At 49.0% G+C, this 27,921-nt stretch overlaps 1 protein-coding gene, 1 long non-coding RNA gene and 1 pseudogene across 4 annotated transcripts in view; 2 read left to right on the top strand and 1 right to left on the bottom strand.

The window, feature by feature from the left end:
* Positions 1-1,494: 1,494 nt before the first annotated feature.
* The window catches only part of LOC146174498 (uncharacterized), a 52,297-nt gene continuing 25,870 nt past the window's right edge, over positions 1,495-27,921 (bottom strand). For all 3 annotated transcript variants that reach the window (XR_014701826.1, XR_014701824.1, XR_014701825.1), the window contains 3 exons: positions 22,389-22,452; positions 2,434-2,530; positions 1,495-1,671 (listed from right to left, as the gene is read on the bottom strand). This is a non-coding gene — a long non-coding RNA (uncharacterized LOC146174498). The remainder of the gene's footprint in view (positions 1,672-2,433; positions 2,531-22,388; positions 22,453-27,921) is intronic.
* LOC146174499 (uncharacterized) lies at positions 9,025-9,802 on the top strand (annotated as a pseudogene).
* Positions 9,820-20,316, top strand: LOC146174500 (uncharacterized). The gene is given in 3 exon segments (XM_084584264.1): positions 9,820-10,230; positions 10,336-11,004; positions 20,230-20,316. Coding segments are annotated over 3 exon segments (1,167 nt in total).

The raw sequence follows: 27,921 nt of genomic DNA on the forward strand, positions 1-27,921 counted from the left end.
ATGCCAAATAAAAGACTTCCAGTTTCCTCCTGCGTGTGAAGCTGTGACATTTTTTCGTAACATGCTTTGTGAATTTGAGAAAACAATCATACTGGTATGGGTCATTCGGGATGTCAAAATAATGGCATGCAGCATCTTTTTACATGCTCATTTGGCATTGCAGGTGGTTACTAGGTATACGATTAAGCTTGACTGCAACGGTGCACATAGGAAAAACATTAAAGAACGTGTAGTGGCAAAAGTAATTCCCAATTAGGGAACGCAATATATGCAGGTTACGCGCACTGATTTTTTTGAAGGGGTGTAAGGGTGCAATGCCACTGCTCTCACCCTGCAATAGGTTGTAACGGTGATGAAAACACCCCAGTGCATTGGTCCCATAGAAGGGTGTTTTGACCAACCGAATCACCATCTTTGAGGGTGTACTGGCACTCTGAAGCCACTTTTTTTAAGTGTGCATGGGTGTTAGTTATAGACATGCGAAAACACCTAATAAGGTGTTTTTGTTTTTACAGTGTAGCGAGAATATTCAAGTTGATAATGATAACGAGAGATTCGTAAATACTCACTGCTAATTTAAAAAGAATCAATGAATGAATAAATAAAGCTTTTGGTTGATTGAAGCGGTGGCTCTCAGCCACTGTTGCCTTATTATTTTGATAAAAGAATAAAAAAATGCTTTTTGCCCCCCACCCAGCAATTTGTTCTGAGAGCAATCATAATCATATAAAACATAAGCATTTTATTACAAAATATTAGAAAATGGCTAAAACACACAGTATTGAGTGTAGAATAAGAAAAAGATGCTACACGGTATGCAAGAGCACAGAGCACGAGTTGAGGGGAAGCCTCAGTTCGCAAGTCGACGCAACGTTCTGACAAGTGGACTTGTCATCTCTGCGAAGACCAGAAAATGTGCACGAGCGAATACGCCCAGCGTGGCTAGCCATCGGCTGACATCAAACGTTCTGTATTGCGGCAGCAGACAAAAGCTCTAGAGCGAAGCAGCAATAGAATGCTCTGTACTGGGTCAAATAACTGCAACGGTCCGCCAAAAGAAACTTCGTGCAGGGTTCAGCAGTTATGAAGTGGCTTCGATGCTTTTTTCCCGCAAAGAAAGCACTGTTCTAGGAGCGCATGGCGTACTCTTCAAGACGCAGTCCTTTTACCTGGTTCATTGGGCCAGGAGGTAACCACCTGCTCCTTTTCATTTTTTTTTCACGTCCTCCACTTCCTTGGCTGGCTGCCGAAATTACAACTTCTGTGTTTTCTTTGCTCACATAAGTAGTCAACCTTGCGTGAAGTTCCTCAATAGCTTTCACGAAGGGTGGATCGTTATGTTCGACGTTGCTGGCAACTTGTACTTAGCTACATGCATCATATATCGAAGGGCGCGGCTACATGCATCATATATCGAAGGGGGCGTGTAGGGGCGTGCACAGGCAAGAACAAGAAACGGAGAGACTAACCAACACAGGGATGACCATGAAGTGAACATTTTATTTCTGTGCGTTAAAGAGGAATACATAGATGACTCCAGTCTAGAAACATACAAACGTAAACCCATAGGAAAACGCCACCAAAGATGTTGATGTATCTTTTGTGCGTGATGTTCTATCTCTTCGGTGCACGGTGCTCAAGCAACTAGCCAACCATAATGCTTCAGCATACCTGCAGGTGATAAGCGAGAAGCTGCATAAGTATCACGCCACACTGCAGCGTTTCTACGACAATGTAGTCATTAGATGATCACGTCGTTGTTTCATCTCTTCTAAGCATCTAACTCAAAAACTCTCGGCTCGAATGATTTCTAAGCAAAGTTTGTAGTACAACTTGCCACTCACTAATTAGATAGCGCCAGATGGACGTTTCAATGCGGAGTTATCACATTGTATATGACAACATATGTCAGTATCGTGATAATTGGCCAGTAAAACAATTAGTGCCGCATCCACACGACCTCGACCAAAACTGTAAAAACCCCACGGGGATATCCTAAGTTTCCACTAAACGGGGAATTAATGTTAATGAGATGTAACAAGCTGTTTCATTTATCGGCCTCCACAGGTGGAAACTGATTCTTTATTGAAGAGTGTTTGATCTTTGAGTGGAGAATTGTGATATATATATATGTAATTCATATCCACGACTCTTGACTTAGAAACATACTTCTGACTATAGCATGCAACACATACTTGTAACCCTCTTCAACAAGGTTGTTTTAATACGTCTTTTTTACTGTAAACATCAAAACTAAATTAGATAATAATGCTTTCAGATTCACACCGCGCAGCCTAAATGACTTCCGATAAATGCTTCGTCTAAGGTAGTGGGCTCCATAAATTACCCAGCGCACGTTTCAAGGCTTCAGCAGAAAATAAAGGACAAACGAGAAAGCCATGGAATTCAGCACAAAGAGCGAAGATTTCTCACTTAGGTTTATGCTTCAGCCAATGCAGTACCCACTACACCATGGATTCTGACCAGTGCAGGAACAGCTTCCCCAGCAGGATCCCAAGAAGCCACAGAACTGAAAAAAAAACAATAACACAATATATCACCTAGATTTTGCTCCTGACTTTTCCCGGTACCATATATTCCACGCCGCATGCCAGACAGTTTTTTTATTCCTAGCCACGGATAATATGTTTTCGTTTGACACTTTGAGCTGAAGCAAAGGCAACCAGCTGCGAATCTCACCCCGACATCGCATAAAACCCACAAGATGTGTTCGAACATGGCTAAACTTAGACCGGATTCTGGCTTACAGACTGTAAGTCGTAATAACATGGATGTCAGATTCCCACCACTGGTCTCTCCTCCAAGCACATTCACGAAGTGTAAAAATCTGGGGTTACTTTCACAAAGAAGAGATTCACTGCCGCAGCGGCAATTTATTATAGGCTAAGAATCATGTTTCAGGACGGTTGCAATGATTTCCAAATCAGCAGCAGCATCATTATTTAGTGCACGTATAGCTGAATGCCTAATTTAGTATGAATGATCACCGAAAGCCTAGATTGTAGAAAGTATGTGTCGAGTCCAAGAGAACCAATGTGTTAATTTTTTTTTCGCTATTACTAATTCAAACAATTTTAAATAAAACTAAAATAGAAACCTGTATTCTGTAGAGAAATAGAGTTCAGATTGAGGCTGCCAATGTTGTGTTTTATATATAAAGCGCAAATTAACAACTGCAATGAGGGACGCTTCTTGATCTTTAAACAAGTTCTAGTGAATGACTTTCCTCAGTCTGGCCGTATTGATTGACTTCCCTTCATCTGGGCCACGGTATCTATCAAGGCAAACTGTTTTAGATAATTCTATATCGGCAGCGTTTCAATAGAGGGAAAGCAGCAAATTGAAACTGAAACTGATTTCTTGCCCAGAAAGGAAGCTCCCGATGATCAACCCGTTATGTCATATAGGGTGCTTGAAAATCTTTCTCACACAGTATCAATGGCAAAACCAGATGCTGGAAATCACGAAAGCGCTCATAGATACCTTAAATGCCTGATACATTCCTAAAAACCGGCTCCTCGCGCTTGATGCAATCATTAAAGAGGTATAAACTTTGTCGTTTCAAGCACACATCTTTCCACAGAAGGCGTCTGAATTTAGGCCATTTATACGGAGAATTCTTAAACTGAGAAGACGAGTAGCTCCAAAATTCGCTAGAATCTTTCAGGATGAGAAGTGATTGAAATAACATATTTTTCAGATTCCGGATGGCAGATTAATCCGCAGTGCTTTCCTTATAAGAGAAACATTATTGCGCTTGTAGGTTGCTTTCGATGTGTCCAATGTCAGTGATCGTATTTATTTTAAATAGCGATGTGTTGGATGTCTTTCCATTGTGGTAAAATGTGATCCTGAAGATTGACGTCACCTTAAAGCGGTGTTTTATTCAAAGAGGACTACAGAGAGTCAGAGGTAGACTTAAGTCGGTCAAAGAATTTTGGCCTCAAATTGGAGATAAATATATGGAACCCGAACAGCCTATCAAAGCTTGAAAGAAATACAAAAATTGAATTTTCTATGTCAGTTAAGGTCATGTCTGTCTACAAAAGTGTTATGTCTATTGAGCTATAAATTCTTGAAATATGTATGTCTCAAAACTCATTGTGCGAGGTGCTATCACAACTTCAATGTCACTATTTCTGCTGCTGATATGAAACCTCATTAATGTTGGCTAGCAACAGCCACAACAAAGGTGCCTACCAGCTCTGCTTTCTCTTGCCATCTCGTGACATCATAAACCCCACTGAATAATCAGCAGCAAACTTCCACCCAGTGCCTCAAATATCAGCAGGTTGATGACGACGCCTTGTCGTCGAGCCACACATGTTTGTGACCGTCAAATGTTTTCCTCGTACTGATCGTTAGCGAATTCTCGGACCTAACAAGGTTACATGGCTTAACTCCAGTTAAAATCTGTGGCAAATGGCCCCATTTAGCGAGCATCATTTAGGTGGCAGTTTTTAGACTATGCTTCAAAACCGGTGCTGTGATAGCCTTCTCCTATCATCCAGCCTGTCCGACGTGGTTTGTTGAATGAGAGCGATTTTCAAACTATAATGGCTAGCAGGTGGAGGATTAAGTGGTATCCCATTCCGTGCTTTAAACCGGATATGAGGGAGGCTTTGGCTGCGTTCTCAAAACAAAGCGATATGTAACCGGATTGCGGCTGTGTGGCAAAAACGATGACGACGGATACTGTTGAGGGAGGGCGTTTTATGATTCCTGAAAGGTAGAGAAGATATTGAGGTGCTATAGGATGAATACTGACGGTGACTACGGCAGAAGAGGAATACTGGAGCGACTGCGCTAATACATCGCACAACATTACGATAATCAATGGGTATGGACTCAACGGTCTTGGAGAATATTCAAGAGAGCGGGACTTGAGAGCAGGTGAAAGTGTGGGGATCAGAGAGGAAGGAGTCTATGAAGGTAGTGGCCATTGTGAGCAAAATTCGGGAGCATGGCCCTGACACGCTTTGCTTCTCAGTGTTGCTGTTTCAAAGAGAGATTGGTTGCTACCTGAGATGGCAAGTAGGGGAAAGATAAGGTGGAAAGGCAATTGAAAATTCTGTACAATATTAGACAGGCAGCCCTAAGGGCTACAAAAGCGCGCAAGCGCCTTCATTATAGTGTAGCTTTCTATACAATTACAGCTGTATTTCACACCGTGTGTATCTTGGAAATGTATTGCATATGTAGCTTACAAATTGACGACTTGGTAGGCTTTCACGCAAAGCTTCGGTAACACATATAGTCTACTGCTTCTTTGGCCGAGAGTTCCCGACAAGGCCATGAGAGCCACTGCCTGCCTGCCCAGATTCAGAGGCGGCTTCTTTCCCCCGATCTGTATATTCTCGTGAGGGCTCTGCACAGTAAATGGACATTCAGAGTCATGTAATCCGACATGTCGCTATGTTAAAAGCTGCGAACATTTTTTGGACTGATTTGCCATGGTGATCCTGTTTTTGTTGCAGGTGTAAAGTCACAAACTTGCCTTTTGCTCGTGTGAATATTTGAATTGTGTCTGCTGTTTGATGCCTTGTAACTGCCTGAAACTATTTTCACAGTTTTAGCTCAGGGAAGGGACCAGAACCTTCTTGCAAATAAACTGGATTGAAGTTAACCGAAAGCAATGTCGTTGTGCGGCGGTCTCGGCAGCTTTCTTGCTATGCAGCGGTCCCTGTCTTTATTGTGAGGGGATTCGTCTACTCCAGGCAACGTGTATTTATCACGGCTACGCTCACGGATCGCGACCGCACTCTCACAGCTGGCTGGGTTAATGGAAGCAGAGCTAATAAAACGTCATGAAGACGAAGAAGCACACAGCACAGTGCTAGAAGGTGTTGCGATTGGAATTTGAAAACGTAGATGTTCACTGCACAGCGCGAGAATGTGTGCTAGTTTTACACAAGGCGTCATCAGTTTGCCGCAGAATGCGTCCGACGCAGCTACCTCTACAGTGGCACAACCAGCGCCCACTGTCGTCGTTGCGCAGCCTTGTGATCCGGGAACCTTTTGCGGCACCGATGACATCGACGTCGAAGACTGGCTCGCTATGTACGAGCGAGTCAGTAAGCACCACCGATGGGACACAACGTTGATGCTTGCAAATGTCATTTTCTATCTGGTTGGTACGGCGCGCGTCTGGTTCGAGACTCACGAAGATCTAACATCCTGGGACAGGTGCAAAGAGAAGCTTCGGAATCTCTTTGGCAAGCCGATCGGACGCAAGCTCGGCGCTAAAAAGGACCTGGCATCGCGAGCACAGTCGTCGACCGAATCATATCTGTCGTACATGAAAGACGTACTAGCTCTATGCTGCAAAGCGAACAGCGCCATGCCCGAGTGGGACAAGGTGGGCCACATCTCGAAGGGCATTGCTGACGACGCTTTTAACCCTCTATTTTGCAAAGATTGTACGACGTTCGACTCCGTCCTCGAGGTATGCCGGCGGTTTGAGCAAACTAAACATCGTCGTATTGCTCCCCGCTTCGACCGCTTGCCAAGCACAGTTTCTACGTCTTCGTGCGAAGATCTGCCAACACTGCAGTAGCCGTACCATGAGCCAAACTTGACCAGGATCGTTCACAGAGTGCTGGAGGCAATGGCCCCCGTCGCATTCACACCTCAGCCAGCGGATGCTACTATAGCACTGATCCAAGCTCTCGTTCGCCAAGAAATGGCGAACGTGGGCCTTAATGCGAGCGTAAGCCTCAGCTCTGGTCAGCCGTCCGCACAGCCATCTGTCCAGCCCACAATTTCGAGGGTAGCTGCTGCGGCTCCGACTGCGGCCTTCCCGACGCGATACCCCGAATCTACCCGACGCTACCGCAACCCAGAAGAATGGCGGACCTTGGACAACCAACCCATCTGCTTCAACTGCTCACGTGCCGGCCACATTTCTCGCCATTGCCGCAGCCGTTGGGTTCCGCCACCTCGACCTCGCTACTATCATGATGGCAGCACCGCCTACGGACTACACCCAACCTCTCTCCGTGATACGCCCTCTCGTGACTTTAACCCGCCATCCCCGCGCATGTCCAGCCGATCGCCGTCTCCCCAGACCCGCAGTTCCCGCTCGACTCTACCTCACCGTTCCTCGTCCCCTCACTTCTCTGGCCCGCTCCAGGAAAACTGATCAATGCAGCTCCGGCAGGTGAAGCTGCATTGACGACCCGGCCCGAAAATCCTCTGCTGACCCTCGCTCATCACCGCTATCTTCCACATATCTGTGTAGATGCTGTGCCTGTTACCGCCTGTAAGGCCGCAGTGAAAAGCGACTCCGGCGTGCAGTCGAGCTGGCGGTCAAACCCCCCACGCACCGAGGCCAAGGAGCGAGCGCTGTAGTTTTTTTTCTGCTTTTCTCCCCTTTTCTTGGGCGCGGGCACTCGAGCGCGCGGGAGGCTTGGTTTGTTTCGCCCCTTCGCCCCGAGGCGTCGCCAAGAAGCGAACGACAGACGCATCCTTATCAGCCGGAAACAACAGCAGCACGCTTCTGCGAACCACTTTACGGCCAGCTCGTCCAGCGATGTCCCGCCCTTGGCGCCAAGCATGGATGCAGGGAGACGCCAGTAATGAAGCTTTTTGCACTGCCACAAGCGCTCACTAAATGTCCTGCAGAAGGCGACAATAGGCGCGACCCTTGGCCCTCCCAAGTAGGCAATCAGCCCAGCGGCCTCCCGCTGTGTCGCGAGACATTGGGTCCGAGCAACAGCGACTGTACACTGCTCTGGGACAGTGCCCCCCCCCCTTTTCCTCGAACGGGACGGCTGGGTGTCCTAGTCTCCAGATCTCCCTTGGCGTTTCTTTCACAAAGGCGCCAGCTGCAAGGTCGCGTCGCAAACACGCTGAGGAGGGGAGGCAAAGGCAGGCGCCCTGTGAGAGGGTTTGGGTACCAGCGAGTGGAGAGAGTGTGTGTTTTGAATGTTTTATTTTTATTTGGCGTAAATAAGGACCTGGGTCCAAGATTATTCCCAACCCATGGGGGTTGCGGCATGTTTTTAAATAATTTGATTGGCTGCTTCATTTTCGGGGCGGATCACCTAAGTGGCCGCCCTTGGGTCTTTGTAGATGACTGGTATCAAAAACCTCGGACCATGTTCGACAGTCAAGATTGAGGCTCCGTGCTTAGCACGCATTTACACCCCCTAGGCTTTAACCGAAACGCTCGGTAGGAAAGTAAGGGCCTGTAAAGTGACTTCTCTGTGTGAGAGTCTTCATTTTCTTTTAAGTTACAGTTGTCTGTGTGACTTGTTGCTGTAACTTTGCCTATGTATACTATTTTGCTTCTGTAAATATATATCTCCTCTTGACCATCATCAGATCATCGTCTTCTGCTTCTTCACTGCCGAATGACCACGTTTGGAGAGGCTTCAGCCCCTCCGAAGATTGGCAACGAATGAGCTATATATCACTGGCGCCGCACGACAGGGTTCGGCAACCAGCGACCACGATCATCACCCAGAGCACCCAGGCCCTGGGAGCCCACTAGGCAACAAGCGTCCGCACGTCCAGCCAGAAGCAGCAAAATGATCGAGGCCCCGAACCAGAGGCAGCGTTCTGGGGAAGGACTCCGACGAGGCTGCGGCACCAAGGGACGGAGGCCCCAACTGGCGAAACCAGCACGGGTAAGCGGGATTTCTTGAGCTTTATTGTAGTGGCTATGGCTCAAGCGCAAAGTGGCGTATGGTTTTAACACGGAGCATGATGGCGAGCGTAGGCGAGAGAGAGACAGGGGGAGATATAACAGATGACAGCGAGCAGTCGCAGCAAGCGACAACTCAGCCTGTAGCAGGAGCGCTACGTGAAGTAGCGGAGATGTCGCTATCCGATGCTGTTGCAATTCGCCGCATGGAACTAGATTTTGAGCTGCAAAAATTGAAAATTCTTTCACAGGAACGCCTAGAGTTACAGAAACTTGGGCTAGATCCAGCGGTTGCAATGGCGATAGCGGGAAGCGGGCAGACGTCTGTAAGGTCAGACATTGACGATCAGCGTCGAATGGAGCCCGATCCAGACTCCCAATGCGCCAAAGTCCTTAAGGGAGTGAAGCTGTCGTGTTACGCGGACGTGCCGTTATGGTTCGAGGGAGTCGAGAGAATTTTCACGACGTGCAAGGTGCCAAACGGAAGCCGCGTTCACTTAATCATGCCAGCATTAGCTGAGCGTGTCAGGTACCTTCTCCGTAAACTCGGGGACGATGAGTGTGGCAGCTACGAGTCGGTAAAAACAGCCGTTTTAAAGAAGCTGAAGCTTAACCCATCAGAATACCTCGAACGCTTTGAGCGCGCGACGAAACGCCGCGATGAAACCTGGGCGCAGTTCACCTCGCGCACTAAGAAGTACTTTCAGTACTACCTTCGATCACGGGACGTAGAAACCAAAGACGACCTGGTATCATTGATCATCGCAGATCGCATAAAGGGCAGCTTGAGCCCTGAGGGATTAGAGTATGTGCGTCTTCGTGAGAAGGAGAGGTGGCTACAACCGGATTAAATATTCGACGTTCTCCAAGCGTTCGAGCAGGCTAAGGGCAAGGGGCGCGCAGCGAAACAAATTGTTGTGTATGCGGAAAAACCGAAGGGACCCCCGCGAGCGGCGAACAATGATAGCAAACGGCCAATTCAGTGTTATGAGTGCCGCGCATCTGGCCACCGAGCCAAGCAATGCCCTCGCGCTTCACAAAATGTGCAGAAGAAGGAGAAACGCACTCGAGCTCAAAAAGTAGCTGTGGCCAACGCAGAGGCATGCGAAACACCGGCGTCAGTACCCTCCCTGACAACCCTAGTAGCAGAGATGAAAACTCCCCAGTCATTAGACGAGGTACGCAAATCGAAGCTACAGCAGGTGGAGATTGAGTGCGCAGGGATACCGGCGACAGCTATAATTGATACCGGTAGCGAGATAACCGTGGTTAGGGAAGGCCTCGTGCCAAGTATATGTCGGGAGCCATCCGGCTCGATAAAGCTAGTATCGGCTTTTGGGGAGACGGTTAACACAAAACTGGTCACTCTTGCGGTAAGCATCAGGCGGCCCACCGCACACATAGCAGGGCCCGAGGCAGTAGACATTGTATGCGCGCTTTCTGATAAGCTGGCGGAGGGAGCGGATGGTTTGCTCTCCAGGGAGGATTGGGAACTGCTTTCGGAGATAGACAGTCTATACGAGGCACTTGTTATGATTAAAGCATGCCCTCTGTCTGAAGCAGTTAACGCGTCTGTCACCATGGCGGAGCAGAGCGCAAAGCTGAGCTCTACATCACACGAGGAGCAAGCGGCGGGGCCTGAGGCAGACAAACTAATGAGTGGTGAGCAGGGTGTGGTGACCGAACAGCCTTGTGAAGTAGATCTGGAAGAAAGCGAGAAGGAAGATGTAATCTCGATCCAGGATGACGCGGACGCAGCCTTAAAACAGCGCCAGGCATTCAGATCCGACCAATTATCAGACGAAACCTCAAAGAAAGCGTGGGCTGACGCAAAGGCAGGGAAGGCAGGCATGTTTGTTTCAGACGGCTTGTTGTATCACTGGGACTCGATCTCCGGTAGCAAAGTGAAGCAGCTTGTGCTCCCCCTTAGCAGGCGTGAAGAGGTACTCTGCCTTGCGCATGAGTCCCTTTGGGGCGGCCATTTGGGGCCACGGAAGACAAAGACCAGAATTAAGTACAGCTTTTTCTGGCCAGGCTTAGAAGGGGACGTAACGCGACACTGCAGGACATGACACGGCTGTCAAGTCCGCTAAGACAGGCGAATTAAAGATAGGGTTCCCATCACACCTCTCACCAGACCCGACCATCCGTTTCAGGTCGTAAATGTCGATATAATCGGGCCGCTCGATTTTCCGTCGAGCAGAGGTCATAGGTACGCTCTCTGCCTCGTTGACTTGTGCACGCGGTGGCCGGAGGTAGTCTCTTTGCGATCCCTAACCGCTAGGGCAACATGCGACGCCTTGCTTACGATTTTCAGCCGCACAGGCATACCTGAGGTAGTATGTTCAGATCAGGGAACGAACTTCACAGTGCAGCTGACGTGTGAGATGTTAGCAAGACTGGCATGCGCACCGCGTTTTTCGACACCGGAGCATCAGGAGAGCAACGGGACAGCGAAAAGGTGGAACCGCGTCTTGAAGAACATGTTGTTTCGTGTTATTGAGAAAGATCCCAAGAACTGGGATAGACGGGTCCCGTTCGTTCTCTGGGCGTACAGGGAAACCCCCATGACACTACAGGCGTGGCGCCGTTCCGGCTCTTATTTGGTAGAAACCCTATCGGAGCGCTGGAAATTCTGCAGCGAACATGGACAGGCCAGCAACCCCTCCCGAACACACTCAGGGAAGAACCCGCGAATTATTTGCGACAGCTACGTGAGCAGCTAGAAGTAGCAGCAGAAGTAGCGAGTTTGACGTCGAAAGCACGTCAGGGAACTTACGCGCAGGCGTATAACAGGCGCGCACGGAGCAAGACGTTTGTCATCGGAGACCTGGTATTGCTCTTTGACACAGACCCTGGCAGTGAAATGGCCGCCAAATGGCTCGATCCATTCGTCGTAACCGCGCAAGAGAGGCATAACTCGTACAGAATCGACAAGGGAAAAAAGGCTACAGCGATAGTGCATGCGAACAGGCTGCGACCCTACTACGCACGTGTCAGCCATGTCGGAGTAGTTTTCGAGGAAGACGAGGAGTTTGGTGAAATCGAGTACACCCCTCGGTCTGTGCCTGAAAGATGTGGTGGTTGTCTGATAGATGCGGAGAAACTCGCACACCTACCTACTCAGGACCGCCTCGAGATCTCGGAGGTGTTTGCCGCTTACGCTGATTTGTTCAGCGAAACGCCGGGAGTCGCACGAGTTGGGGCACATAAGATAGAGCTGCACGAAGGCCACCAGCTCAAACGCACTTTCCCATATCGTGTGCCGGAGGTATTAAGGAGTGAGGTGAGCCGCCAGGTAAACGAGTTGCGAGACCTCGGGCTGGTGTATAAGGTGGAAAGCGAGTGCGCCCATCCCGTTGTATGCGTGCGTAAGAAGGATGGATCGGTGCGCATGTGTGTTGACTATCGCGCTTTAAACGCAGCGACGCGCACGGATGCCTTTCCAATGTCACCCCTAAAGAGCTCATCATGAGGGTGGGCCGCGCTAGGTATATCCCTCTTATCGACTTGCGACATGGATACTGGCAGGTGCCGGTAGCTCCGGAGAGCCAACATCTGACCGCCTTTGTAACTCACGAGGGACAATATGCTTGGCGCGTCATGCCGTTCGGGCTAAAGAACGCCGCGGCCACCTTTCAGCGGATAATGAACACCCTCCTCTCGAAACATCAGGCTTATGCGGCCGCATACCTCAATGACATCGCCATTTTCTCTTCCTCGTGGACTGAACACTTGCGGCACTTGGAAATTATTTTTTATTTGTTGCGCGACGCCAAGCTTAAAGTGAGCCAGGAAAACTGTCAGGTCGCACAGGCCCACATTAAGTACCTAGGACACATAGTGGGAGGCGGAACCCATGGGCCCGACCCAGAAAAGATATCGGCCATTCGTGGGCTCGTGCCCTCCGCAACAAAGAGACAGCTACGGAGTCTGCTAGGCTGATGTGGTCACTACCGCGATTACGTTAAAGGATACGCCGTGGTGGCCCCACAACTCACGTCTTTGACGAGGCGAGGTGTACCTAACACGATTCCGTGGAGCCAGGAAGCGCAAACGCGCTCGACAGGGTCAAGTCAGCTCTGTGCGAAGCTGCATCACTTAACACTCCCGACATTAAAAGGCCATATTGGGTGTTCACCGACGCGTCCGACGTTGCAGCGGGGGCTTGTTTGGCGCAGATGGGAGACGAGGGACGGGAAAGGCCGATAGCGTTTGCAAGCCACCGATTCACGCCAACGCAGACCCGCTGGTCTACGATCGAGCGGGAAGCAATCGCCATTATCTGGGCACTAAAGAAATTTGATCATTGGGTGTACGGGGCAGAAATAACTTGGTGTCTGACCACAATCCCCTCTCCTATCTCACGAATAGTACGCCTCATGGGACAAAACTCGCGCGATGGGCGCTGGCCTTACAGCGCTACAATGTGACGGTGACCCACAGGAAAGGGTCAAGCAATGATAACGCCGACGCGTTAACCCGTGTCCCTAATGTGACTTGGGGCGTAGAGCAAGCACACGCTTGAGCCATGGCCTTTCGGCGACGCGTGAATGTTCCCGCGTACCCGATGCAATGTGTGATGTGAACGGTGGAGTGCGCGTGAACTTGGCGTGAAGACATCCAATTTCTCGCGCGCGGTACTTTCGCGAACACTGTCCGGTCCGCCGATGCGAATGTGTGATTTGTTTTGTGTTATACCCATCTTGTGTCGCGAGATTCATTTGGTGTTCCATTCACGTGCGAAGTGTCTTACATGTTTTGTTTTCTTAGCGGTTTGTTGCGGCCTTTGTTGTATTAGGCTGAAATGACCCGATTCCAAGCTCATTTACCCTCTTAGGAGGGACGTGTAGGGCCGCAGTGAAAAGCGACTCGCACGTGGAGTCGAGCTGGCGGTCGAACCCCCCACGCACCGAGGCCAAGAAGCGAACGTTGTTTTTTTTTCTCCTTTTCTTGGGCACGAGAGCGCTGGCGCGCGGGAGGCTTGGTTTGTTTCGCCCCTTCGCCAAGAGGCGTCGCCAAGAAGCGAACGGCAGACTCATCCTTATCAGCCGGAAACAACAGCAGCACGCTTCTGCGAACCACTTTACGGGCAGCTCGTCCAGCGATGTCCCGCCGTGGCGCCAAGCATGGGTGCAGGGAGACGCCGTTAATGAAGCTTTTTGCACTGCCACAAGCGTTCACTAAATGTCCTGCAGAAGACGACAATAGGCGCGACCCTTGGCGCCCTCCCAAGTAGGCAATCAGCCCAGCGGCCTCCCGCTGTGTCGCGAGACATTGGGTCCGAGCAACGGCGACTGTACTCTGCTCTGGGACAGTGACGCCCCCCCCCCCCCCTTTTCCTCGAACGGGATGACTGGGTGGCCTAGTCTCCAGATCCCCCGCGGCGTTTCTTTGACAAAGGCGCCAGCTGCAAGATCGCGTCGCAAACACGCTGAGCAGGGGAGGCAAAGAGAGGAGCCGTGTGAGAGGGTTTGGGGACCAGCGAGTGGAGAGAGTGTGTGTTTTGAATGTTGTATTTTTATTTGGCGTAATTAAGGACCTGGGTCCAAGATTATTCCCAACCCACGGGGGTTGTGGCATGTTTTTAAATAATTTGATTGGCTGCTTCATTTTCGGGGCGGATCACCTAAGGTGACCGCCCTTGGGTCTGTTGATGTCTGGTATCAAAAAGCGGTCCTTGGACCATGTTCGACAGTCAAGATTGAGGCTCTGTGCTTAGCACGTATTTACACCCCCTAGGCGTTAACCGAAACGCTCGGTAGGAAATTAAGGGCCTGTAAAGTGACTTCTCTGTGTGAGAGTCTTGATTTTCTTTTAAGTTACAGTTGTCTGTGTGACTTGTTGCTGTAACTTTGCCTATGTATACTGTTTTGCTTCTGTAAATATATATCGCCTCCTGACCATCATCAGATCATCGTCTTCTGCTTCTTCACTGCCGAATGACCACGTTTGGAGAGGCTTTAGCCCCTCCGAAGAATGGCAACGAACGAGAGAAACATCACTCCACCCTAATTTACACTGGTGCCCAAATTTCCGTCCTCAGCTCTTCGTTTCGCTGCCGACTCAAAAAAGTTGTCGCACCCGCCTCTTCATCAGCCGTTCGTGTCGCCGATGGAGGCGTCGCTGCCGTCGTGGCACTTTGGACTGCGCACGTGAGCATTTGTGGTCGAACTACCCCTGTGCTCTTCACTGTAATCGACCGCTGCCCTCACGATGTGATCCTCGGCATCGACTTTTTAACGGCGCACTCTGCCCTGATTGATTGTTCAAGTGGCCTCCTTCGCTTAGACCTGCCTTTCTGCTCCGACCGCACAGATATCAAGCCACGCCTCTGCTCCGTCTAGTTTGTTCGCCTACCGCCCGAAGCTGCCATGTATGTTCCTTTGGCCCCGTTTCCTGCTATTCCTGATGGTACATACGTCACTTGTCCAATCACCGATCTCCACCGTAACATCATACTCCCTCACACTGTCCTGACCGTCACGGATAACAGAACCTATCTTGCTGTCCTTAACTTTAGCCGCTCTGTCCAAGTTTTGCCCAATGGCATTGCACGCGCTGATTTGCTTCCGTTGGCTGACTGCGAAGTTTCTGCCCTCAAGCCTGTGCCTATGTCTGAACCCCGCGTATCAGCTACTCGTTCGACCCTTTCAAATCCCATGATAGCACCCGATTTGACACCTCAGCAAGCCAGTGCTCTCTCCGACCTTTTGTTTTCGTACAGCGACATTTTTTTTCTTTTGGCGACCGACCTTTGGCCCAGACACCTGTCGTTACCCATCGCATCAATACTGGTGATGCCAGCCCTATTCACAAAAGGCCTTATCGAGTCTCTCTTGCTGAGCGCCACGTGATACAGAAGGAGGTCGACAAGATGTTGACAAATAATATTATTGAGCCTTCCTGCAGTCCTTGGGCGTCTCCTGTCGTTTTAGTCACAACGAAAGATCAAACTTGGAGATTCTGTGTAGATTACCGCCACCTCAATCAGATCACTAAAAAAAGGTTTATCCGCTCCCGAGAATTGACGACGCCCTCGACTGCTTGCATGGTGCCAGCAATTTCTCAGCTATTTACCAGCTATTGCATGGTGCCAGCGTTCGTCGACAGCAATAGCTGTCGACGAACGGGATCGAGAGAAAACCGCATTTGTCACCCCTGACAGACTATACGAATTAAAGGTCATGCCATTTGGCCTCTGTAACGCTCCTGCGAACTTCGAGCGCATGCTGGACTCGCTTCTCCGTGGCTTCAAGTGGACAACGTGCTTATGCTACTTAGATGACGTTGTCGTTTTCTCTCCCACGTTCACAAGTCACCTTGAACGGCTTTCTACGATACTGGCAGTCTTTCGCCGCGCCGGTCTTCAACTCAACGCAAAAAAATGCAGCTTCGGCCGCCGCCAGATCAAAATCCTGGGACATTTGGTTGACGAAAATGGTGTGCAGTCCGACCCTGATAAAGTTCGTGCACTCCGCGAGTTCCCTACACCACGTAATACAAGTGATGTGCGAAGTTTTCTCGAGCTCTGCTCCTACTTCCGTCGCTTCATTCGGAGCTTCGCTGACCTAGCACATCCCCATACCTCCCTTTTGCAGAAAAAAGTGAATTTCTCGTGGAGCCGTGAACAAGCTCAGGCCTTCACAACGCTCATTTCCGCGCTCACCACTCTCCCTGTACTGGCGAACTTCGACCCGTCTGCGCTTACAGAACTGCGCACCGACGCTAGCGGACATGGTATTGGCGCCATCCTTGCCCAGTACCAGCACGCCCACTCTCGTGTGATTGCCTATGCCAGCCGCCTTCTATCTCAGTCCAAGCGCAATTATTCCATTACGGAGCACGAATGCCTTGCACTTGTTTGGGCGTTGACCAAATTCCGCCCTTATTTGTTTTGGCGGCCCTTCAGCGTGGTGACGGACCATCATGCCTTGTGTTGGTTGTCATCACTTAAGGACGCTACTGGCCGCTTAGGTCGCTGGGCCTTGCGATTACAAGAATACACGTTTACTGTTCTGTACAAGTCAGGCCGCCTACATCAAGACGCCGACTGTCTGTCCCGCCACCCCGTTGACCCTCCTGAACTTCCTGACAATACTGCTGAGGACTGCGTTTTATCCATTTCGAACGTGTCCCGCACGTACGACTATGTTCGACGGCGATTCTTCTGGCCTGACCTCTACAGCTCTGTTCGTCGCTACGTCGCCACCTGTGAGCTGTGCCAGCGCAGGAAGACCCCGTCTCTTCAGCCTAGTGGGCCCCTGCAACCACTCGCAGTTCCAACTGAGCCCTTTTCTCGAGTTGGTCTCGACCTCCTTGGGCCATTTCCCACATCCTCTTCAGGGAACAAATGGATTGTTGTAGCGACCAATTACGCCACCCGGTAGGCCATAGCCAGAGCTATCCCCACCAGCTGTGCCTCCGACGTTGCAGACTTTCTTCTGCATGACGTCATCTTGCTCCATGGTGCCCCTCGTCAACTGCCCACCGATCGCTGCTTCCTTTCTAAAGTTGTTAATGACCTTCTGCGCTCATGCGCTACGCGCCACAACTTCACAACGGCCTACCATCCACAAACGAACGGTCTTACTGAGCGCCTTAATCGTACACTGACCGATATGATGTCAATGTATGTGTCTGACCATCACCGTGACTGGGACATCTCTTTACCTTTCATAACATTCGCTTATAACTCCTCACGGCATGATAACGCCGGATACTCTCCCTTTTATCTACTCTTCGGCCGCGACCTTCTACTTCCCTTCGACACCTTACTGCCTCTTGACGATTCCTCCTGCAGTTACGTTTCTGATGCCATCGCCCGCGCTGATGCCTCCCGTCATATTGCTCGAGACCGGCTTCGTGCGTCCCAGCGTTCTCTAAAGCACCGTTACAATCTCCAGCACCGTGACGCCTACTACCCTCCTGGCTCCATCGTACTCCTCTGGCTCTCTGCTCGATGTGTAGGCATGTGCGAGAAACTTCTGCCCCGCTACGTGGGCCCTTACCAGGTCTTGCGGCAACTTACCAACGTGACGTACGAGATTATCCCTGTGAACCGCCACTCTCCTGCAAACCATCATCCAGAAGTCGTGCAAGTCGCCCGTCTGAAACCTTATATCTCGCGCTCACCTGTGTAGTCTACGCACCGGGACTGTGCTTCCTCCGCGGGGGTGGGGGGTATTGTTACGGTACGCAGTGAAAGAGACGATGACGAAGTGCTGGGCTAGTGGAGAAAGACGACGCTGCAGCTACATCTGGCTCTCCTGTGAGTGTGTCCCTGACGGTGAACTGTTGCGGCTACGGCGTACCATCACATCCTAACATCTCGACGTGCCTCGTAACAATATGTTCGAGGGGTTAAAAAGCACCTAGTCCTACAATCCGGTCCGCAGTTGAACGAGTCCTTTTGGACCAGTTTATAACTATATACTGGAAAGGAAAATGGATTGTTTATTGAACCGGAGTAATAGTGGGTCTGCCACGGAATGAACTTAACTCGTTGAGGAGTGCCAGTGCCAGTAACCGTCACAATTGGGCCATTGGAAGCCATACGTAAACAAATAAGAAAGGAAGGTTTCTTCAGGCAAACTCCCGCTAAATGGTGGCAGTGATAGCGATTCGGGAGCGGCCGAAGCGCAAAATGCAAAGAAAGAATTAGAGTGTGCAAAGCCCTTCACTTGCTACAGGTGTAAAAATCCAGGATACATTGGCGTCAACCTCCACAATGAAAAGATTGCTTCTTGTATCTCAATGACTACGAGGAAGACATCAGTGTATGCAAGATCTAGTGGTCAAAGAGAAGCCTGGCATGGTACTAGGTGAGTTTGCCGCAAAAATAACTGTTTCTCATCTCAAAATTGTGTCGCCTTCCATTATGCAGGCCAGTGTGCGTATATACGACAGTTTGTGAAAGAGCAGAGCGTGTGCTTGCACATCGTGGAGATAGTACTCGACGGTCCTTTTCGTCAGATAAGGACCGAACTGCCGTGTCCGACAACCTCCCTAAATGCTATTCGTATTTGGCATTCACCAAATCTAATATGCTCGTAGGCGTTAGGGCCACCCGTTTCAGGGAGAGTTGTGCTGCCCTTAGCACGTTCAATAGCGCGACTAATGGCGACGCAGCTTATTTCAGAAACTTCTGCAACGGCAAAAACAGGAGTTGAAACTGTGACCGATGTGAAGGATAGCGGATCAAAAAATGTTGAGATCGAAACCTCCGCCACAAGTAAGCATGAAAGTGAGATTGACGAACTGCGGTACAGGACGCACTTGACGGTAACCTCTTGCCACCAGTGCCTCCTAATGTCACACGATATTTAAGTGGCAAACGAGATGACATTTGAGATGGAACCGGTCAATTATCCCACGGCACAAGAGATCAGAGAGCTCCGCCGCAGACCGAATACGGCAGCAAAGCATACTTTTTTCTAAATGTGAACCTCTGTGCTGTATCGCTTATTCTACGATTAGCCCGTAATGGAGAAACACAGATTGGTCATTCTTGAAAATCATTGCGAAGACTTACTGCGACATTCCCATGGATGCGTAGAGTCGTGTCACCTTGGTGTTTGGAAAGCAAAACAAAGGCTACTGCAGGTATACTATTGGCCCAAATGCCTTAACGAGATCTATAGAGCTTTTTACAGCGCATTAGACACATGCCAACAGATCAGGAAGGCGTAAGATATGTGAAAAGAACCGATAGTCTTAATATCCTCATTAGCAACCCACTTCCCCGGTTAGTGATAGACGTAATTTTTGCAATCCCTATGACAGAGAAAGGATACCGTTACATACTATCTTATGCCCAGCCACAAAGTTTCCCGGGGCTTAACGTGGCGTGTGATGATCTCTGAGAGAGGTGTGCATTCGCTGCTGTCAGTTTTTGCACGAGTTAGATTCTCTTCCGAGATCAAAAGCAACCAGGGCAGCGCATATCACAACTGTCCTCACTACATAATTTATCAAGCCATGTGTCATTAAGACTGTGTATAGCTCAATCCACCGTCAGCAGGACAACAGCGTAGGCAGGTGAATTCTGTTCTCAAGCACATTCTTGCAAGACACAATGTTAGGAAAACTAGCGCGACTGGGATGGCTGCGTACCTGCAACAGGTTTCGCCTTTTAATCGGCGCCACATGAATCCGCTGAATTGATCCTGGCTGTTATAGCGAAGTCTGGGAGGGGCAAGGTGAAAATCCAACAAAGGTAGAATTCGTTTTGAAACTCTGCAATTGCTTACGTAACATTAAAGAACTTATAGAGGTCAGCATGAAGTCATTGCAACCTCGTTCCAAAGTGTACTATGATAATACTCCGTCAGAAGAGCAATCACATCACGGAACAAATGATGTTGCTGAGACCTTTACGGCAGAATAGGCTCGAAGTGCAGTGGGAAGGACCTGCTGAAGAGGTTGCTAAGCTGCCTGACAGTAACTCCGCGGTGAAAATCTCTCGCAGGCATTAAAGCTTCCGCATCCATCATCGCAACCTGATCAAGCCTTACGTGCAGGGAGATGCCTTGGTAAATCTAATATTAAACATTTTTCAGGAGATGAATGACAGTGTGCTTTATCTTAGCGGAGAGATGCGCAATACTCATGGACTCATCAAAGAGATGGAGCGGAGGGTGAACTGAAAAAGCTCAGTTATCTGGTTTTAGTGAGCTCATAGCTGAGTTTCAGAAGTGTTTTGTGGACAGACAAGGAAGACCTAATTTGACTTGAGCACAATAATGAGCTGACTTCTAGCGACTCAGTGCGGTCAAAGTGCTACCAATTTTATGCAAGGTAGAAAAAATATTGGATAGACAAGTTAAGCGAATGCTCAAAGTTGCTGTAATAAAACCAGCGAAAATCGGTATCGTTTCGCCAATGGTCTTGGTAGAAGCTCGAGATAAAGATCCCGCTCCTCTAGTAAATCATATTCCCAATATTAAAGAGGGAGAAGAACAGGTCAGTCGAGCGGCCTATCAACTACGCTGGCTACTGGCAAATACCGCTCGCTGAACGTGCCATCAGATACGCAGCTCGAAAGTCAAAGAGTGCGCTTGCATTATATGGGCCATCCAAAAAGTGCAGTGCTCTCTTCTGGTTTGCAAATTCACTGCAGAGACGGACCATTGTCCCTTGGCCTAGCTGCAAAGTGCAATATCAAGAAACAGTTAACTTCTAAGATAGAGCTTGGTTCTACAGTAGTATAATTTTGAAATGAAGAACAAGAAGGGCAAGTTATTTGGGAATGCAGACGAACTTTGTCATTTTTTGCTAAGCGGTCGAAGGTTATTTTCACCATTCCCCTAAATTGCTAAATGACTTTTTGTTTAGTGCGCCTGTCTGTGACAATAAGTTGGCACGTTCAGTTTTCAGGGCATACGTGGGTCATAAGCCTTGAGTGAAATCTTTTCTCGGAAAAGTAAAAATTTGATGGCGTTCCTCTTTTTATTCTGACCTTTTCGGAGGGGAGCGGAGAGCTTACTTCCATATATACTTGAGTTTTTGACTCTAAGAATATGAGCTGTGACAATGAACACAGCAATGAAGCTGTCACGTCGAGCGACAGAGAGCTTTGAGCCTCCATTAGCAGGCGATTAAGTTGCCTGTCCGCGCAGCAGCTGCGACTGCTACCCACCGTGAATAGTTTTGGCGGGGGAGGAGGCTGTCACGAGCGTACAGCCGGCGAGCCGGTAGCGGATCGTATGACTAACTGAAGTAAAGAGAAAGAAGGAAACGCTACTTCTTTCGAAGAAACAGTCCGAGGAGTCTCCACACTTTAAGTGGAGTTTGACCCTCCCGGCGAAGCAGCGCCTACTGAGAGAAACAGAATGGAGATGTGAGCGGATCGTAGCCAAGTTTGTGAAGGGTGGATGAGGAAGAAAGCAGTCATCCATTATGTGTAGTATGCAAAGAAGTAGGCGGTTATTGGGAATTGGTGCCGCTCCTTCTTTTGACCCTTAGGAAGCTTCTGAGAAGCGAACTCACCTGCACCATTGAGACAGCTCTTTACTGAGAAAACGGTGCTTGCTACCTCTTCGCCTTTCCAGATCTCCCAGACACTAAGTGATCCCGCCTAGTAGAACAATAGATGGCCAGCCCTTGCATCGTTCCAACTAAGTATTGATGTGTGTAACCTGGTCGCCGATCTCTGAGCTATGTGTCTTGAGATTAGATTGTTTGGCGTGATCGGAGAGGGAAAGAGAGCAAAAGATTTAAGGACGCTGCGGGGCGAGAAATATTGCCCTGGGCACTCAATAAATAGCGCATCCAGTTGTTTTTTTCGATAGAGTGTTAAATCCTTTCCATATTGCTGCTGTGTCGATTTTCACAGGAATAAGTTTTCTAATAGCGCATTCAGCCAGCTAGTGGTCGTTTCACCAACATCGCAGCATCAATTTCTACTGAACCCCAAGACTCGGCACTGTACCAAAGTGAAGGCCGATTCGAGCTAGCCCCAGCTTCACTACTCGGCCTAATCCATGCACCACTATGGTGCTATATTTATGAATGTGCGAGCGTGTGTAGCCTGTTATTTTTATGAATAACTTTATTTGGTGTAACTTCACAGATGGTACTTTGGTAATTGTTACTATGACCCTTCAAAAATATCTCGCAATTTTATAAGCAGATGAAATCCTAGCAGCACTAAAGTGGCTTAAGCTAGGTGAAAGAGACACTGCTGACGGCGTATAAAAATGACAGTGATGTAACTTACCTCTCCGAAACACTGCGGGGAAGTGGCCCTTTTTTGCGGTGGATTTGTAAGCCAGCCATTCACGCTAAATAAGAAACAAACATATTAATTATTAGGCTAAGCACCATGCTCATCGTAATGCTAAGCGTTAAGCCAGTTGTCACAAACATAGCCCAGACAATATGTCACCAAATTCCCCCGCGAATATTTCACAATACACATATCTTGAAACATTGCAACTTTCAGTACCAGTCATCAGAGCTAGGCATTTAGACCTTTTTTCTTAGCTGGTAACTAAGAGTCAATAAATTATACTTACTATATCAGCTATTACGTTTAAGTTTGAAATTAAATTTAAAAATGAAATTTATTCTTGTCTTTAATTAGGTAGTGTGATCACGGAACCTTCCTGCAACGAATTTGATGAGCAGAAAGAGCATATACAGCGGTGGTTTCTACAGGTGGCGCTGTTGTCGGAAATATTTGTTTTCTTTTACTTTTCCTTTGACATACACTTATTAGTGCACTGATATAGTGGTGCTTTCGCTGTTTACAAACTTGGGAAGTAAATTAGATCTGGCGACCTGCACGTGGTCCTCTTTGCACGTTGAGTGGGTCAAAGTGGTTATGGCTGCCTCCCTTTGCTCAATGACTAACAGCCAGCGGTGGGGGTGGGCTGCCGGGACCTACCCTCTGGGGATGCAAAACCCCATGAAAGTTGGCGTAGAACTCTCACACAGTTGTGAGGGCAAGCTCAGAACATGATGTCCGATGCCTGAGCGGAGGTAGGGCTGGGTGCACACCAGTGCTTCTTCCAGTCTGAGCACAAGGAATCCGACGAGACAAAAGGCAGAAAGTGCCGAAATTCGAAATCTCCCTCCGGCACGCGGGGGTCCAGCCGCGATTTAAATCCCCCTGAGAGGCCCCGATTCCTGCGTTAGGGGAACCCTGGTCTTCGTGGAGAGGGGGGAGGGGTATAAATGGTGGCTGGGCTTCAAAGTTCCCCTCTGGGAAGTGGCCATACCGGCCAGCCGGCCGTCTTATGTGTCGTGGCGGGACGCCGAGAATGAGGAGTCGAATAGTTGCCAAATATAGTGCAACACCAGCCGAGGTAAGGGAGTAAAGGTTAGTAGGCCCAAGATTACCTCCAAATGAGCCCGGGTCATAGATATGGGTCCGCCAGCCAGGCCATGCACTAGCGCACCTGGGTAGGTGTTGAGTAATCTGAGATGAAGAAATAAAGGCAGGAGGATGATTGGTAAGCCCAGGTGATGTCTGTTGGGTGCTTCCTCCTTAGGGTTGTGCCTTAGGAGGAAGCATCTTCGCTACAAAACTCGCAGATGGAACCCATGAAAGCACTCGGTGGGCCAAGGAGCCGCGGGAGAAAACTATCTCCTTGATTTGACTGAACGAACGACCCAGGCCCGCGGTTATTGATACGGTCTATGAAACCGGGTGTGTTCTGGAGGGGACCCAGATTCTCCACCTCCACATTAGGTTTTCACCTGTCTCGGCGTCGATGCCCGTGTGCACCCGGTGAGTGAGTGGAATTTCCACAAAGTGAGGTCGCATATTCGAAGCATCTTGGTGCTCTACCTGTCTCGGACAGAAAAGGCATTACGGGGAGCCATGAAATATCAGAATGCCATGGCGAAAACTCGCTGTCGCCAGCTTCCGTCCAACTGCCCATAACCGAACCCCATATTCCTATTTCCGATTTCCTATTCTACCATCCCTTTCCGCTACTTCTTAGGGGAGATCAGGGGAGTATCTCCGGGCTTGTACTCCTTTATGTGGGTCGCTGTAGTAGCATGCCTCTTTTATTTATTACTTCCATATTAAAACTTTTGTACGGATGGGCATGCTCATTTATATCGACAATTCTGCATCTTTCTATACCCGCGATACAGTAGTGGTGCGGGAGGAGTGTGACATTGGACTCCATCTTAGTCAATGTTTACAAACTAGTATTTTAATATCTGCGTGAAATACGCTTGTGTGGCTTGTGCAGTTTGGTTTTGCAGACAGGCGGGCATTATGTGCGGCATAAGGTGTCATGGTTAGACGATCTATTTAATAACATTAGCAATCACCACTTTATGTATTATTTTAGCTGTAATATTACAATATGGTAACTGAAGGCTCTCTATATTATGTTCTAGCCTCATTTTCAAATTTTGACCTCACCTGCCCTGTACAGAAACAACAAGACCAAAAGAGCCACAAGGCTGCATATGACCGAAGGAAGAGTCTCAGGGAACAGCTGGAACCTTCTGTCCAAGACCAGAAAAAGCCATCTAATTCCCAGCGTCCCACTACAAAGCGACTATTGACTACGCGACAGAAAATGTCTGGTCACTCTGGCAAGAAGAACTCGCAACCCCTTCATCCTCCGACTCGCGAGGACTTCCCCCCTCTGTCACATGAAAATCAAGAGACGGCACCACCCCCTCGGACCAATGTCTGGCATCAAGAAGTTCAAGAACTGCCAGCTGCCCCACGTCCGCTTCTCAAGCCAGCTACGCTCCCACCACCGGGTAAGCCGAGCCCGCCACTTCCCATTTCCCCTCCCAAACCTTTCTCTTATACATCTTCCGATTCCACACCAGTTATCACATCTGAGAATTATATGCGCCACATAAAAGATCGAAATGACCCTATTATCTGGTACCTTGCAGAAGAAATTTCCGCCATTCGCCAAGCATTCGAACTCATGCATACCCTCCTTAGCAATCTCCTGCAGGATGACGAACGCATGGATTTCCTAAATCATTCTCTTAAACGGCCCCGTCCATCTACATCCCCTGAAGCAACTGCTGCATCCTCTTCTGTCCCTCCCGAGAAGCGCGCTAACGTAGCTTAAGAATGGCAGGGAACAATCACATACACATTGTACAGTGGAATAGCAGAAACCTGCGTACCAATCGAACACTCTTTATCCAATGGCTCCTGACTTTACCCTCGCAGCCCCACGTCATTCTCATTCAAGAATCGCGTGCTCTTAAAGGTATTCCGGGATACCGTGCCCTGCATGCAGCGCATGACAGCGACTGTGCCCCATTAGTGAGCACTTATATTCGTCGGGACATCCGATTTGAGGCCATTGAAGTCCACAGTCGTCTTGAACGTCACCTTATTGCATTTACACTGTATTCTGATCACTTATCTCGCCCTTTGTCCATTCTAAATTTTTATAACCCTCCTACAGAGTACACGCTTTTCAAACCGCTAATGCACTTTACTTCAATATTGTTTCGAGACTCCGACTTCTTGATAGGTGGGGATTTTAATGCCCCGCACGTTATCTGGGGTTACCCACACACCTTCCGAACTGGCCGTATACTCAACAACGCATTAAACGGAGCTCAATTAACTGTTTATAACACCCCAAACTCCATTACCCGGGAAGGTTACAGGAACCAACAATCCACCATGCCAGACCTCACAGTGGACCGCGGACTGCGAGAGGTCACCTGGCAAGTTACAGATGAAAAATTGCTCAGCGACCATTACATTATTAACATCACTGTCCCTAGCCGTACGCGTCCGCGTAAACGTAAAATTTCCCACACAAGCTGGAATACCTTTCTCACTATACGCGACACCTCTCATACTACTGGCAGTCTTCAGAGCTGGACAAAAGCACTCAAACATGCTCAGAACCAAGCTACGCAGGAGAGTTCCACTTCAGCCCCGTCAGATAATCCGGACCCTTACCTTGTACGCATCTGGAAGAGGCGGAAACGACTCTTGCGCACTCTTCGCACTCAGCCCAACAATGCTCGCCTCTCCGACCGAGTCACCGAATTGACGCGACAGGTTAAAGAACACTGCGTTGCACTTGACACCAATCAATGGAACAAAATTTGTAACACCATTAACGGCACACTAAATAAAAAAGAACCTGGCATTTACTCAGAGAACTACTCGGGCCTCAACCGGCGCCTGTTCCCACTCTCGAGAAGCACTATTCTCAACTAGGCGCGGATGCCTTAACAGCCCAACTCCGCGATCTCTACATTCCTCCTCCCCTACCCAGCCTTTATACTCCGTACATTGGTGCCTCCAATGTAGAACTCGATCAGCCGTTTACCCTCTGGGACCTCGACTGGGCGCTAGAACAGCTAAAGCGGAAGTCAGTCCCAGGTGAAGACCAGATTACATACTCACTCATTCGAAATCTCTCTGACAAGGACAAAGAACATTTTCTCAGCATTATAAACTTACATTGGGAAGAAAGCACACTCCCAGCATCTTGGAAACAATCACTTATAACCCTACTTCCAAAGCCAGGCAAAAAACCTGCGCTTCAAAACCTCCGCCCAGTTTCTTTAACATCATGTCTGGGAAAAACCATGGAGCCGATGGTGCTCAATCGGCTCGAGACTCATCTTGAATCCATAGATTTCTTTCCCCCTCAACAAATTGGCTTCCGAAAAGGTGTGTCTACTCAGGATCTATTTTTTCTCCTCATGCACGAATTTGACCCTCCGCCCACTTCCCAGATTCAAGCCATAGTGGCCCTTGATGTGCGAAAAGCTTTTGATAACCTTGCCCATGATCCTCTATTAAACATACTTGCCTCTACTGGCTGTGGTCCAAAGATGTATGGCTACCTCACAGCATTTCTCCGCGACCGTACGGCCAAGTTCCGTCTCCCCGATTCGATATCTGATCCTTTCCCCCTCACACGTGGTACTCCTCAGGGCGCTATTCTGTCACCCACCCTTTTTAACCTTGCAATGACTCCCCTATCTCGTACTTTAGCGTCTATCCCAAACCTAAAACACACATTCTATGCAGACGACCTTACTCTTTGGTGCACTTCTGGTTCTCCTGGAGCAGTAGAGGAGACCCTACAGCAAGGTATCGATGCAGTCGTTAGTTACCTTGATAAAGTAGGGCTATCTCCCGCACCTGAAAAATCCGAATTGCTGCTGATTGCAAAAACTCGTTATCAACGCCAACATAACCAGCTGATCAATCTCACTATGGCAGGTCACCCCCATCCCTCGTGTATCATCCTGCCGGATCCTCGGACTTCATATCCATGAGTCAACCAATCAAGCCAATGTATCTACAACAGTTAAAGTTTGCAATCAGCTTACGCATCTAGTTCGCCGCATAGTCAATAAGCACGCCGGCCTATGCGAGGGTCAAGTCAGGCAGCTTGTCCACGCATTAGCACTTAGCAAAATTTTATATACGATTACTTACCTTACACTAACTTGTCGCCAAAGACATCAGATTGAGGTTGCGCTTCACATATTGTACAAGGCCGCCCTTAACGTCCCTGTACACACGTCCACGGAGCGCCTATACTCTACGGGGCTGTTCTTGCCCCTGGGAGACCTCATACAACAACATCGCGACGGCAAATGGCACGTCTTTCTAGCACCAAACAAAGACATTGGATACTACAGCAGGTTGCACTCAAACCTATAGACCTCCCTATAATTAACCCTCCTTCTTCGCTCCCGGATAACCTCAGAATAATCCCCATTCCAAAAAACGTTGCACCCGACACTAACACAGGCAGACGTTCCGCTCGCGT

The sequence above is a fragment of the Amblyomma maculatum genome, chromosome 11 (genome assembly GCF_055883805.1).
Source record: "Amblyomma maculatum isolate TAMU_Amacu chromosome 11, ASM5588380v1, whole genome shotgun sequence".
In the NCBI taxonomy this organism is placed as follows: domain Eukaryota; kingdom Metazoa; phylum Arthropoda; class Arachnida; order Ixodida; family Ixodidae; genus Amblyomma; species Amblyomma maculatum.